The sequence below is a fragment of the Zalophus californianus genome, chromosome 12, assembly GCF_009762305.2.
Source record: "Zalophus californianus isolate mZalCal1 chromosome 12, mZalCal1.pri.v2, whole genome shotgun sequence".
In the NCBI taxonomy this organism is placed as follows: domain Eukaryota; kingdom Metazoa; phylum Chordata; class Mammalia; order Carnivora; family Otariidae; genus Zalophus; species Zalophus californianus.
In genome coordinates this window covers 30,261,154-30,275,602 of record NC_045606.1, presented here as the reverse complement: position 1 = coordinate 30,275,602, position 14,449 = coordinate 30,261,154, and the positions used below count along the sequence as shown (strand labels likewise).

Genomic DNA, 14,449 nt, shown 5'->3' with positions numbered 1-14,449 from the left:
TAGAAAGTGGATGCGGCTAAGATGGAATACTAGAAAAGGGAAAGCTGATCATCGTTGGTGACTGCCTAAAGAGGTGGGCAGTTCCGTGCTGACATAATCTCGTGGAGTAAATTGTACTTAACAAGAACATGTGGCTCTTCTCTTACTTTGACATGTGGCTTGAGAGCTGGCTTCCAGGGTGGAAAAAAGATTGAGGAATAACAAATGATTAAACTACAAAAAGGTGGGGCACCTGGGTGGCTCAGTTATTAAGCATCTGCCTTCGGCTCAGGTCATGATCCCAAGGTCCTGGGGTCGAGCCCCACCCAGCTCCCAGCCTGCTTCCCACTCCCCCTGCTTGTGTCCTCTCTCTCGCTGTGTCTCTCTCTCTCAAATAAATAGATAAATTCTTTAAAAAAATAAAATAAAACACAAAAAGGTTTAGACTCTTTAGTTCCCCTGTATCATTAAAGGCCCCATACCCATTTGACTAGCTTTGATCACATAATTATTCTGAAGAGATGAAAAATCATCAGGCCTGTGTCAGAATTCTTATTGTCCCAGACCCCTGAATTGTATTATTAATAATTACTGCTAACATATATTGAGTGCTTTATGTCAGGCACACTGCTAAATGCTTCATGTGGAATAGCTCATTGAATCCCATAGCAATTCTTTGAGATAGATGTTATTACTATCTTCCTTTCATAGATGAGGATATTGAGACTTAAGTTAGCAGCTTGCTAAAATATTTCATGAATGTGTGTTTTAGGAGTGATATATTAAAAATTCCACAAGGTATCTGAGGTGGGGGAATGGTTATTGCTCAATATGTACAATAATGAATATTATTCAGCAGTTCAAGACAGGAAATGGAGAATGATGTCAAATATAATAATGGATTCATTTGAAATTGCTTGACCTTTTTTGATTCAATTACAATAATTGCCTAAGTTGAATTTTCTTGAGGCACCTGCTTTGGAATCAAATCTAAATTTGAGTATCAGTTTTGCCACTTGTTAATGGGTACCCTCCTAATTGGGTTATTTAAATGTACCGTGCCTCACTGTCCTCATTTGGTAAATGGGCATAATATCTTTCTTCTTCACAGGTCTGTTATAAACATGTTGCTCCCAATTATTTATGGATTCCATATTTGCAAATTCACCTACTTTATAAAATTTAGTTGTGACCCCCCCCACATCAGTACAAATAATACTTTCACAGTCATTTGTTGACATATACAAAGCTTTAAAAATTTGAGTCATCTCTTCATATGGTCTCAGCTGAGGTCAAACAAGTGACATTCTGCCTTATTTCTCATAGTGTTAAAAAGCGTCCTTTTCACAATATATTTAATGCCACTTTTTTCTGCATTTTTATACTTTTTATTGGTGATTTTGCCATCTAAAATGGCCCCCAAATGTGGTGAAGTGCTGTAAGTGCAAGAAGGCTGTGATGTGCCTTGTGGAGAGAATACGTGGGTTAAATAAGTTTAGTTCAAGGATGAGTTGTAGTGCTGTTGGCCGTAAGTTCCATGTTAATGAATCAACAATGTACATTAAATAAGATCTTTTTTCAACTGAAACACACATAAAACAAGATTATGTGTTGATCTGTTTCTGAAGATACTGTGACCAGAGTCTCACAGGAGCCTAACCCTGGATTTTACCATGAATAAAAAGAATTGACTGTGTAATAAATACTCAAAACATTCACTGTCAACTATATCTTCCAACTTTCCTTCTGGTCTTAGAGAAGGAAACACCTCTGAAAGAACTGAGTCTCTTCTCAATGATTTTAACAGGGTAATGAACACTCTGAAATGACACAACACAATCTTCTTAGCTTCTAGAGTCCTTTATAGCAACTTACAAAATATTACTCCTTATTAATTAAAAGTTCAGTTTAGGACACTAGACAAAACTATCTTCAAAGATTATGTTGTCAGAAAGTAAATATTTTCAGCCCAGCAGGTGGTATAATCTCTGCTACAACTATTCAGCTCTGCCATTGTGGTATAAAAGCAGCCATAGACAATATGTAAATGAATGGTTGTGACTGTGTTTCAATAAAACTTTATTTTCAAAGACAGGCAGGCTGGATTTGGCCTGTGAGCTGGTTTGCTGACCCTTGATTTAGTGTAATGTTGGTGCTTGGTTTATTATAGTATTTATCAGTTTTCTAGAAGCTCTGTAAATGATAGAAAGTGAAATAAATTTTTTTCCATTGCTGTGTATCTCTGTTGGTAGTGCCGGTAGTGATAATAATAGCACGTAATGAGTGTTTATTAAATACCAGGCACTGTGCTAAGCACTTTATACTATATTTTATTTAATTAGTATAGGCATATGAAGCAGTGCTATGATTATTATTTTTTTTGTTTTGTTTTATTATGAGAGAGAGAGAGGCAGAGGCGGAGGGAGAAGCAGACTCCCCGTCTAGCAGGGAGCCCGATGCGGGACTCGATCCCAGGACTCTGGGATCATGACCTGAGCCAAAGGCAGACGCTTAACCATCTGAGCCACCCAGGCACCCAATACTATGATTATTATCTCATTTTTTAGAGAGATAAACTGAGGACCCCAGAGAGGTGAAGTAACTCACTTAAGGTCACAGGAAATGGTACATCCTAGTCCCAGGAGAGTTTTGAACTTGTGGCCAGCATGCACTATTCTTTGCCTAACCTTTTCTTATTTTCTGATGTTTTACTAATTGTGGGATGTTGATTTGAGAGTTAGAATTTCATTGTACAGCATCGCAAGCTTTTCTGAAGAAAAACATTATAATTTTTTAGTGGATAAATAAGTAGACAGCTGTGAGTTTTAGCGCTAATTCTTTAGTTTTTCAAAATTGTTTGTCTTTCTGGCTAAGTTTCCAAGTGTATTATGAAAGAAGAATGTATCTAAATGTGAGGCTCTGCTCCTTCACTCTGTTGGGAGACTTATTTTCCTTTATTGAATAATTGTGAGGTTTTATTTTGTTCTTGTTTCTTTAATATCCTGATTAAATGATTAGAAAGCCCTTTGCTGTGTTTGAGTCACTAATAGCACTTCGAACACAGAGCCCCCCTCTTGGGGGCCATAGATTTACATTTGTTGAATGACGGATAACTTAGGGGCGGAGCTACCTTCTTTTCTGTAACTGTGTCAACTGTTCTTCACAATGCTCATGCCTGCTGTCTCTGGTTATAGTTAGTTCTCCGAATTAGCCCAGAGCTTGACATCAGTAATAAGATGTAGGTTGTAGAAATGACTAGGTTGGAGTTGTGAATGTTGAAAAAGTGGAGATACTGATTTGGCTATTGCATGAGAAACACTGCCCTCCTATTACCCCTTTATATTTAGTTCTCACTTACTGGACTAACCTTTTATTTGGACTTAGTATTTGCCAGATGGAATTAGGAATCCAAAAATAATGATCCTTGTTTCCTGGAAGCTCAGTCTCACATCAACTGATGCATGTATACCACACCTTGTGTGTGTGTGTGTGTGTGTGTGTGTGTGTGTGTGTGTGTGTGTGCGCGCGCGCCCGCGCGCGCGCGCATGCCCACACGCGCACTTTAATGCAGGTACTATGAGAACAGTATTGTAGGAGCACAGAAGGAGGCACAACTGACCAGCTGACTGCCTGGTGGGGGCAGGGAGGTCTTATGAAGAGGGCCATTTTGGGGTTAGGAACGGGAATTTTGCAAGTAGAACAGATGGATTGGTTAGCATCTCTGGAGAAAGAACACAGCAGAGAGAGGGGATGAAATTTTGGGAATGATAGGAATTTTGTTAGGTTTGGAAGAGGATGGGGCAAAGGATGAGCCTGGGAAAATAGATTGGGGCCAGATTATGAAGTGTATGTGGTAATAAGGACAATTTTAGAAAGCTTTGATTAGGGTGTGGCATGACCAGAGCTTTATAAAAATAATTCTGGTGACAAAATTCATGGAGGAATGCAGTGACTAATGCGTTCTGCATTCTTCTGCCTTCCAGCTTTCTCCTGTGCTTCGGGAGAGTATCTAGAAATGAAGAACCAGGTATGCAGTAAGTGTGGCGAAGGTACCTATTCCTTGGGCAGTGGCATCAAATTTGATGAATGGGACGAATTGCCAGCTGGATTTTCCAACGTTGCGACGTTCATGGACACTGTGGTCGGCCCTTCTGACAGCAGGCCGGATGGCTGTAACAAGTAAGAATCCAAAGGAGTCTCTGGATCTTGGCTGAGTACTTAAGAAGCGTGTAGTTGCTTTTTCCCAGAAAGAAGGTAGGAGGTAATCTTGGTACTGATTGGGATTCTAGATCAGCAAATTGCAAAGAGTCTTTTTTTTTTTTTTTTTTTTTTTGGATGGTCATACGGATAATGTAGCTCAGTTTTCATGAGGTTAAAATAATTGCTCTTAGGACATAATAAATACCGTGTGCAAAAATGCAGTAAAGCTATTAATAGAAAAACAAATCAGTTTTCTAATAACATATCTATAACATTCAAGACAGTGGTATTTCTACAAATCTTTCTCTAATTTTTAATGGGTAGTTTTAGCTTAATTTTTCTTCTCTGAAAGGAAGAATGTGTAATCTTCAATTGGATACTCTATTATCTCCTATAAGAGAGAGTAGGTTAAATATATAAAATGGAAAGCTCCTTTATTAATTCCTACCTTTTAAAAAATTTTTAGAATTGAAGTATAGTTGACATATAATACAGCAGTTTTAGGCGTACAACATAGTGCTTTGACAATTATATATATGATGAAATGTTCACTACAGTAAATGTAATTACCTTCTGTCACCATGCGTAGTTATTACGATATTATTGACTTTATTACCTGTGCTGTAATTTCTTCCTTTCTTTAGGAGATTATTAGCTTTGTTTGTGACAACACTCGTGGAATGTTAAATTGTTTTGAAAAGATGCAAAATCTTTATCTTTGGGCTGTAATCCTTCCTGTTCTCTTGTATTGACGATGTAACATTTCCTTCCATATGGCTGTGGATGGGAGAATTAAACTTTAGGCCTCTGGCTACCTTCTGACAAAAATGGCTTCTCTGGAACTCAACATTTTTACCATGAGCTAAGGATGCTGGGGAATTATTTAGCTGTGCTGAAAGATGTGTTCTCTCCTTCCTACCTTCCCTTAATCACACTTCCTTTCCAGTGCTCTCTCTCTCTCTTTCTGTCAAGCGACATTTTTACTCTCTGGGTAATCATTTCATTTTATAGGGTTGTGACATTAGATAGTATTAACAGGATTATTCTATATAAATTTATATATATATTGTTTATATATGTTGTATATATGTACATACATGTAAATATACGTACAACATAGGTATATGTCATATATGCACATATATGTTGCAGATATGTCGTATATATACATATACACATATATGCTTAAGTGTGTGTATATATTTTTAAAAATATAATTTTTTTAAACAAAATCGCTCTTTAGAAGAAGGGACTAGTAGGATTTTATGGTACCTCAGATCTTTGTGTGGACAGGAGATATTGACAGAGCTTCTACTTAGAATATGTAGTTTCTTCATTAACGAAATTTAATGATAAGTACTTTTTCATTGTACTGTCTCATCTAATTTTCTTAATGTGAATTTCAGTCTGACATTGCTATGATCATCTCCCTCCTTATCTCCCTTCCTTTTTCCATTCATCCAGGCTAGTTTTAATTCTTTTTAATTGGTTGGGTCATAAGAGTTTTCCAAAATGGCTAACCCATTCCCCCCACCCCCCCTCCCCTCTAGAACCCTCAGTTTGTTTTTCAGAGTCCATTGTCTCTCATGGTTCGTCTCCCCCTCCGACTTCCCCCCCTTCATTCTTCCCCTCCTGCTATCTTCTTCTTCTTTTTTTTTTCTCGTAACATATATTGCATTATTTGTTTCAGAGGTACAGATCTGTGCTTCAACAGTCTTGCACAATTCACAGAGCTCACCATAGCACATACCCTCCCCAATGTCTATCACCCAGCCACCCCATCCCTCCCACCCCCCACCACTCCAGCAACCCTCAGTTTGTTTCCTGAGATTAAGAATTCCTCATATCAGTGAGGTCATATGATACATGTCTTTCTCTGATTGACTTATTTCACTCAGCATAACACCCTTCAGTTCTATCCACGTCATTGCAAATGGCAAGATCTCATTCCTTTTGATGGCTGCCTAATATTCCATTGTGTATATATACCACATCTTCTTTATCCATTCATCTGTCAATGGACATGTTGGCTCTTTCCACGTTTTGGCTGTTGTGGACATTGCTGCTATAAACATTGGGGTGCACGTACCCCTTCGGATCCCTACATTTGTATCTTTGGGGTAAATACCCAGTAGTGCAATTGCTGGATTGTATGGTAGCTCTATTTTCAACTTTTTGAGGAACCTCCATACTGTTTTCCAGAGTGGCTGCACCAGCTGGCATTCCCACCAACAGTGTAGGAGGGTCCCCCTTTCTCTGCATCCCCGCCAACATCTGTCGTTTCCTGACTTGTTAATTTTAGCCATTCAGACTGGTGTGAGGTGATATCTCATTGAGGTTTTTTTTGTTTTGTTTTTTGTTTTTTTAAATAATTTTTTATTGTTATGTTAATCACCATACATTACATCATTAGTTTTTGATGTAGTGTTCCATGATTCATTGTTTGTGCATAACACCCAGTGCTCCACGCAGAATGTGCCCTCTTTAATACCCATCACCAGGCTAACCCATCTCCCCACCCCCCCTCTAGAACCCTCAGTTTGTTTTTCAGAGTCCATCGTCTCTAATGGTCCATCTCCCCCTCCGACTTCCCCCCCTTCATTCTTCCCCTCCTGCTATCTTCTTCTTTTTTTTTTCTTAACATATATTGCATTATTTGTTTCAGAAGTACAGATCCGTAATTCATCAGTCTTGTACAATTCACAGTGCTCACCATAGCACATACCCTCCCCAATGTCTATCACCCAGCCACCCCATCCCTTCCACCCCCCACCACTCCAGCGACCCTCAGTTTGTTTTCTGAGATTAAGAATTCCTCATATCAGTGAGGTCATATGATACATGTCTTTCTCTGATTGACTTATTTCACTCAGCATAACACCCTCCAGTTCCATCCACGTCATCAACTTGCCAAATGGCAAGTTCTCATTCCTTTTGATGGCTGCATAATATTCCATTGTGTATATATACCACATCTTCTTTATCCATTCGTCTGTGGATGGACATCTTGGCTCTTTCCACAGTTTGGCTATTGTGGACATTGCTGCTATAAACATTGGGGTGCACGTACTCCTTCGGATCCCTACATTTGTATCTTTGGGGTAAATACCCAGTAGTGCAATTGCTGGATCGGATGGTAGCTCTATTTTCAACTGTTTGAGGAACCTCCATACTGTTTTCCAGAGGGGTTGAACCAGCTTGCATTCCCACCAACAGTGTAGGAGGCTTCCCCTTTCTCCACATCCCCGCCAACATCTGTCGTTTCCTGACTTGCTAATTCTAGCCATTCTGACTGGTGTGAGGTGGTATCCCATTGAGGTTTTGATTTGGATTTCCCTGATGCCGAGCGATGTTGAGCACTTTTTCATGTGTCTGTTGGCCATTTGGATGTCTTTGGAAAAACGTCTGTTCATGTCTTCTGCCCATTTCTTGATTGAATTATTTGTTCTTTGGGTGTTGAGTTGGATAAGTTCTTTATAGATTCTGGATACTAGCCCTTTATCTGATATGTCATTTGCAAATATTTTGTCCCATTCTGTCGGTTGTCTTTTGGTTTTGTGGACTGTTTCTTTTGCTGTGCAAAAGCTTTTTATCTTGATGAAGTCCCAATAGTTCATTTTTGCCCTTGCTTCCCTTGCCTTTGGCGATGTTTCTAGGAAGAAGTTGCTGTGACTGAGGTCGAAGAGATTGCTGCCTGTGTTCTCCTTTAGGATTTTGATGGACTCCTGTCTCACATTTAGGTCTTTCAACCATTTGGAGTCTATTTTTGTGTGTGGTGTAAGGAAATGGTCCAGTTTCATTCTTCTGCATGTGGCTGTCCAATTTTCCCAACACCATTTGTTGAAGAGACTGTCTTTTTTCCACTGGACATTCTTTCCTGCTTTGTCAAAGATGAGTTGACCATAGAGTTGAGGGTCCATTTCTGGGCTCTCGATTCTGTTCCATTGATCTATGTGTCTGTTTTTGTGCCAGTACCATACTGTCTTGATGATGACAGCTTTGTAATAGAGCTGGAAGTCCGGAATTGTGATGCCGCCAGCTTTGCTTTTCTTTTTCAATATTCCTCTGGCTCTTCGGGGTCTCTTCTGGTTCCATACAAATTTTAGGATTATTTGTTCCATTTCTTTGAAAAAGGTGGATGGTATTTTGATGGGGATTGCATTGAATGTGTAGATTGCTCTAGGTAGCACTGACATCTTCACAATGTTTGTTCTTCCAATCCATGATCATGGAACGTTTTTCCATTTCTTTGTGTTTCTTCAATTTCTTTCCTGAGTATTTTATAGTTTTCTGAGTACAGATCCTTTGCCTCCTTGGTTAAATTTATTCCTAGGTATCTTATGGTTTTGGGTGCAATTGTAAATGGGATCAACTCCTTGATTTGTCTCTCTTCTGTCTTGTTGTTGGTGTATAGGAATGCCACTGATTTCTGTGCATTGATTTTATATCCTGCTACTTTACCGAATTCCTGTATGAGTTCTAGCAGTTTTGGGGTGGAGTCTTTTGGGTTTTCCACATAAAGTATCATATCATCTGCAAAGAGTGAGAGTTTGACTTCCTCTTTGCCAATTTGGATGCCTTTGATTTCTTTTTGTTGTCTGATTGCTGTGGCTAGGACTTCTAATACTATGTTGAATAGCAGTGGTGAGAGTGGACATCCCTGCTGCATTCCTGACCTTAGGGGAAAAGCTCTCAGCTTTTCCCCATTGAGAATGATATTTACTGTATGTTTTTCATAGATGGCTTTTATGATATTGAGGTATGTACCCTCTAATCCTATACTCTGAAGAGTTTTGATCAAGAAAGGATGCTGTACTTTGTCAAATGCTTTTTCTGCATCTATTGAGAGGATCATATGATTCTTGTTCTTTCTTTTGTTAATGTATTGTATCACGTTGATTGATTTGCGGATGTTGAACCAGCCTTGCCGCCCAGGGATAAATCCCACTTGGTCATGGTGAATAATCCTTTTAATGTACTGTTGGATCCTATTGGTTAGTACTTTGGTGAGAATTTTTGCATCCATGTTCATCAAGGATATTGGTCTGTAATTCTCCTTTTTGATGGGGTCTTTGTCTGGTTTTGGGATCAAGGTAATGGTGGCCTCATAAAATGAGTTTGGAAGTTTTCCTTCCATTTCTATTTTTTGGAACAGTTTCAGGAGAATAGGTATTCATTCTTCTTTAAATGTCTGATAGAATTCCCCTGGGAAGCCATCTGGCCCTGGGCTTTTGTTGGGAGATTTTTGATGACTGCTTCAATTTCCTTAGTGGTTATAGGTCTGTTCAGATTTTCTATTTCTTCCTGGTTCAATTTTCGTAGTTGATGCATCTCTAGGAATGCACCCATTTCTTCCAGGTTTTCTAATTTGCTGGCATAGAGTTGCTCATAATATGTTCTTATAATTGTTTGTATTTCTTTGGTGTTGGTTGTGATCTCTCCTCTTTCATTCATGATTTTGTTGATTTGGGTCATTTCTCTTTTCTTTTGGATAAGTCTGGCCAGGGATTTATCAATCTTGTTAATTCTTTCAAAGAACCAGCTCCTAGTTTCGTTGATCTGTTCTACTGTTCTTTTGGTTTCTATTTCATTGATTTCTGCTCTGATCTTTATTATTTCTCTTCTCCTGCTGGGTTTAGGCTTTATTTGCTGTTTTTTTCTCCAGCTCCTGTAGGTGTAGGGTTAGGTTGTGTATTTGAGACCTTTCTTGTTTCTTGAGAAATGCTTGTATTGCTATATACTTTCCTCTCAGGACTGCCTTTGCTGTATCCCAAAGATTTTGAACAGTTGTGTTTTCATTTTCATTGTTTTCCATGAAGTTTTTTAATTCTTCTTTAGTTTCCTGGTTGACCCATTCATTCTTTAGTAGGATGCTCTTTAGCCTCCATGTATTTGAGTTCTTTCCTCTTGTGATTGAGTTCTAGTTTCAAAGCACTGTGGTCTGAAAATATGCAAGGGATGATCCCAGTCTTTTGGTACCGGTTGAGACCTGATTGGTGAGCTAGGATGCGATCTATTCTGCAAAATGTTCCAGGTGCACTAGAGAAGAATGTGTATTCTGTTGCTTTGGGATGGAATGTTCTGAATATATCTGTGAAGTCCATCTGGTCCAGTGTGTCATTTAAAGTCTTTATTTCCTTGTTGATCTTTTGCTTAGATGATCTGTCCATTTCAGTGAGGGGGGTGTTAAAGTCCCCCACTATTATTGTATTGTTGTCAATGTGTTTCTTTGCTTTTGTTATTAATTGCCTTATATAATTGGCTGCTCCCACATTAGGGGCATAGATATTTACAATTGTTAGATCTTCTTGTTGGATAGATCCTTTAAGTAGGATATAGTGTCCTTCTTCATCTCTTATTACAGTCTTTGTTTAAAATCTAATTTGTCTGATATAAGGATTGCCACCCCAGCTTTCTTTTGGTGTCCATTAGCATGGTAAATGGTTTTCCACCCCTTCACTTTCAATCTGGGGGCGTGTTTGGGTCTAAAATGAGTCTCCTGCAGACAGCATATCGATGGGTCTTGTTTTTTTATCCATTCTGAAAGCCTGTGTGTTTTGATTGGGGCATTTAGCCCATGTACATTCAGGGTAACTATTGAATGGTATGAATTTAGTGTCATTATATTGCCTGTAAGGGGACTGTTACTGTATATTGTCTGTGTTCCTTTCTGGTCTATGTTGCTTTTAGGCTCTCTCTTTGCTTAGAGGACCCCTTTCAATATTTCGTGTAGGGCTGGTTTTGTGTTTGCAAATTCCTTTAGTTTTTGTTTGTCCTGGAAACTTTTTATCTCTCCTATTTTCAATGACAGCCCAGCTGGATATAGTTTCTTGGCTGCATATTTTTCTCATTTAGTGCTCTGAATATACCATTCCAGTCCTTTCTGGCCTGCCAGATCTCTGTGGATAGGTCTGCTGCCAATCTAATGTTTTTTCCATTGTAGGTTACATATCTCTTCTCCTGAGCTGCTTTCAGGATTTTTTCTTTGTCTCTGAGACTCGTACGTTTTACTATTAGATGTCGGGGTGTTGACCTATTTTTATTGATTTTGAGAGGGTTTCTCTGTGCTTCCTGGATTTTGATGCCTGTTTCCTTCCCCAAATTAGGGAAGTTCTCTGCTATAATTGGCTCCAATATACCTTCTGCCCCTTATTTTATGGCTCTTATTTCCCCTAAAATACTTGAGATTCTCCATCCGTTCACTCACTGTATTCATCTTTTATTTAAAATTGACTGTATTTGTAAGATCTGTCCTAAATACTTGTCTGTTTTTTTACTGTCTTTTTTCTGAAGGGTCATATTTTACCACTTTTTTGCATGTCTAGTAAATTTTTATTGTATCTTGGGCATTGTGAATGTTAAGGTATAGGGAATATGGATTATTTTTTTTCTTCATTTTAGGGGTGCTGAATTTTGTTCTGGCAGGCAGTTTATGTGCTCAAAGAGCACTTTGATCTCATCAGGCCTGCTTTTATTATTTTTTAGGGTGGCTCTGTATTGGTTTCACTCTTAGTTCTAGGTCACGACCTTTATTTTAGTGCAGGAGTTGGCAAGCTATGACCTGTGGGTCCTTTGTTTTGTAAACCAAGTTATATTGGAAGACAGCCGCACTCATGCATCGTCTGTGGCTGCTTTTCAATTACAATGGCAGAGTTAAGTATTGTAGGAAAGACCAGATGGTCCACAAATCCAAAAATATTTATTCTCTGGCCCTTTATGAAAAAGTTTGCTGATACTTGCTCTATGGTAAGGCCCTTATTCCCAAGGTGGCAATTCTGGGGTATCAGATGAATGCTCAATGTGATGATCAAGTTTTCTCCTCTCAGGCTGACCGGAAGCTCCTGTGACTCCCACTAAAGTGATCTCTCTGATTATGTCACAGCTTTGTGGTGGCTGTTCTCTGCCATGTCTGCCTGCATACTCCAGCCTCAAGCCCAGGACCAACAGAGAAACTCCATATGGACTTGTGGACCCCTGTTTTCTCTGATTCTCAGGCCTATAAATTCCAGCAGCTTCAGTTGCCCTAAATACTCATCTCTGCTCCTCAGCTCAGTGAGACCACTCTGCTCTGCTTGGGTGCTACAATCTGGACAGTGTCCTGAAGAGTGAGGCCAAAGTCAGTTTGGGCTTTGCCTCATGCATTTTCCTGCTCTCAAGAATCTCTGTCTTGCATTGCCTATCGTCATTACCTGAATATGGCTCATGTATTTTCCTTAGTTTAACAATTTGTTAAAGAGCAAGGGCAAATCCAACACCAGTTAGTGAGTCATGTTGGGATGTGGAAATCTCAGTCTTCAGATTTCTTTTAAAAAAAAAGAAAAGAGGGGCGCCTGGGTGGCTCAGTCGGTTAAGCGGCTGCCTTCGGCTCAGGTCATGATCCCAGAGTCCTGGGAGCGAGTCCTGCATCGGGCTCCTTGCTCAGCAGGGAGCCTGCTTCTCCCTCTCCTTCTGCCTGCCTGCCGCTCCCCCGCTTGTGCTCTCTCTCTCTCACTATCTCCCTCTCTCTGTGTCAAATAAATAAAAAAAATGTTTAAAAAAAAAAAAAAGAAAAAAAGAAAAGAATTTGCCAAAATCTCACTCTTACCATCCATATAAACAGAGAAGGCTGTTAAGTTGTGCTTTCATAGAGTTTGTTAGAAATTTTTTTTGGCCAAAGGGTCAACATGTGACTCATTATTGGCTTAGCTCAGAATTATGGTTAGATTTACAACTTAAATTTTGTTCACCAGTATATTTTCTTAATTTTTCTTTTTTTAGATAAAAATTCCAACCACACTCCTACCCCTCCTATATACTCTGAAACTGTGATTTATATTTTATTTGGGTGTACTTTAAATGGGTTTTTACTAGGACTTTTCCTTCTTTCATTTCAAGTAACTCCTCATCTCTCTGCTAGGTGTACATGTGTATAAATAAAACTTTAGGTGTTACTTGAGAGAATAATTCTACCTCACACTGTTGCAATTAGTAGTGTTCTATTTAGTGACCAAATTTTTGATGAAAAATAGCAGTTTCCTAGCAAATGGATGACATAACCTTACGAAGCTTTAAGGAAGCCCTTTGCCATAAGAAATGAACATTTTCCCAGTAATGTGTTGGCCTTTGAGTTCCAGAAATGCTTTAGACTTCTCTGCTGTGCTTTGCTGATGGAACTACTTTTGAACCTAAGTTATATAACTTGTGAACAGAAGAGGTTTCTGAATGCTAATGTAAAAATTCCTCTTGGTTTTGTTTCCACAGCTCTTCTTGGGTCCCTCGTGGAAATTACATAGAGTCCAATCGTGATGACTGCACAGTATCTCTGATCTATGCTGTGCACCTCAAGAAGTCGGGTTATGTCTTCTTTGAGTACCAGTATGTCGACAACAACATCTTCTTTGAGTTCTTTGTAAGGGCTTTTATCTTCTAGAATTTACTTTTTAAGGGAAATTCATGTAAAATTTCTTGTAATTAGTTGTTGCTATTCTGTGTTATGCATCCTCAGTTTTTCCTGTCAACTGAACCTTTTGATATTAAAAGAAAACTTTATTTTTTTCTTTAATATTTTATTTTCTGCTTAATATTGTTTATTTACCTCTGAGCTCTCACCTTGTTGAATAACACTGGACTTGTTTTATTATTGGTTATGATATTAGATGACCATTTGATTTAGACTTTTTGTGTGAAAAATACTTTCACCCAACATTCATTTTAATTTTCTTTATAGCTACAGATGCTATTTTAGTCAAAGTATGTTTTCACCAATTTTAGTTTTTGTTTTTTTCTCTTTGCAGTTTCAAGTATTTGACTGATTTAAGTATAAGCATGGGCAATATTTGAAAAGTAGAAGTGGCTATGTTTTTCTGATTCTGTCAATTTTGTATAATTTATAGGAATCAGTGGATGGGATAGTTGATGTCTTTGGTAAGAGATGAAATAGCATTATGGAATGTAGGATAAAAAAGAAGTCTTACAGAATAGGCTGGGGTGGGGGGAGGGGGGATGGGGTAACTGGACATTAAGGAGGACACATGATGTGATGAGCACTGGGTGTTACATGCAACTGATGAATCACTGAACTCTACCTCTGAAACTCATAATACATTATATGTTAATTAATTGAATTTAAATTAAAAGGAATAGACTATTGCTACTAAAATTATTTAAATATTTAATATAGGGGCACCTGGCTGGCTCAGTCGGAAGAGCATGTGGCTCTTGATCTCAGGATTGTGAGTTTGAGCCCCACGCTGGGTGTAGAGATTGCTTAAATAAATAAATAAGTAAACTT

At 38.6% G+C, this 14,449-nt stretch overlaps 1 protein-coding gene across 2 annotated transcripts in view; it reads left to right on the top strand.

Moving 5' to 3' along the window:
• Positions 1-14,449, top strand: part of ELAPOR2 (endosome-lysosome associated apoptosis and autophagy regulator family member 2) — a 186,066-nt gene that overhangs the window by 99,487 nt on the left and 72,130 nt on the right. For both annotated transcript variants that reach the window (XM_027574980.2, XM_027574981.1), the window contains exons 3-4: positions 3,963-4,158; positions 13,420-13,567. In XM_027574980.2, coding sequence (XP_027430781.2) covers positions 3,963-4,158; positions 13,420-13,567 — 344 coding nt within the window. The remainder of the gene's footprint in view (positions 1-3,962; positions 4,159-13,419; positions 13,568-14,449) is intronic.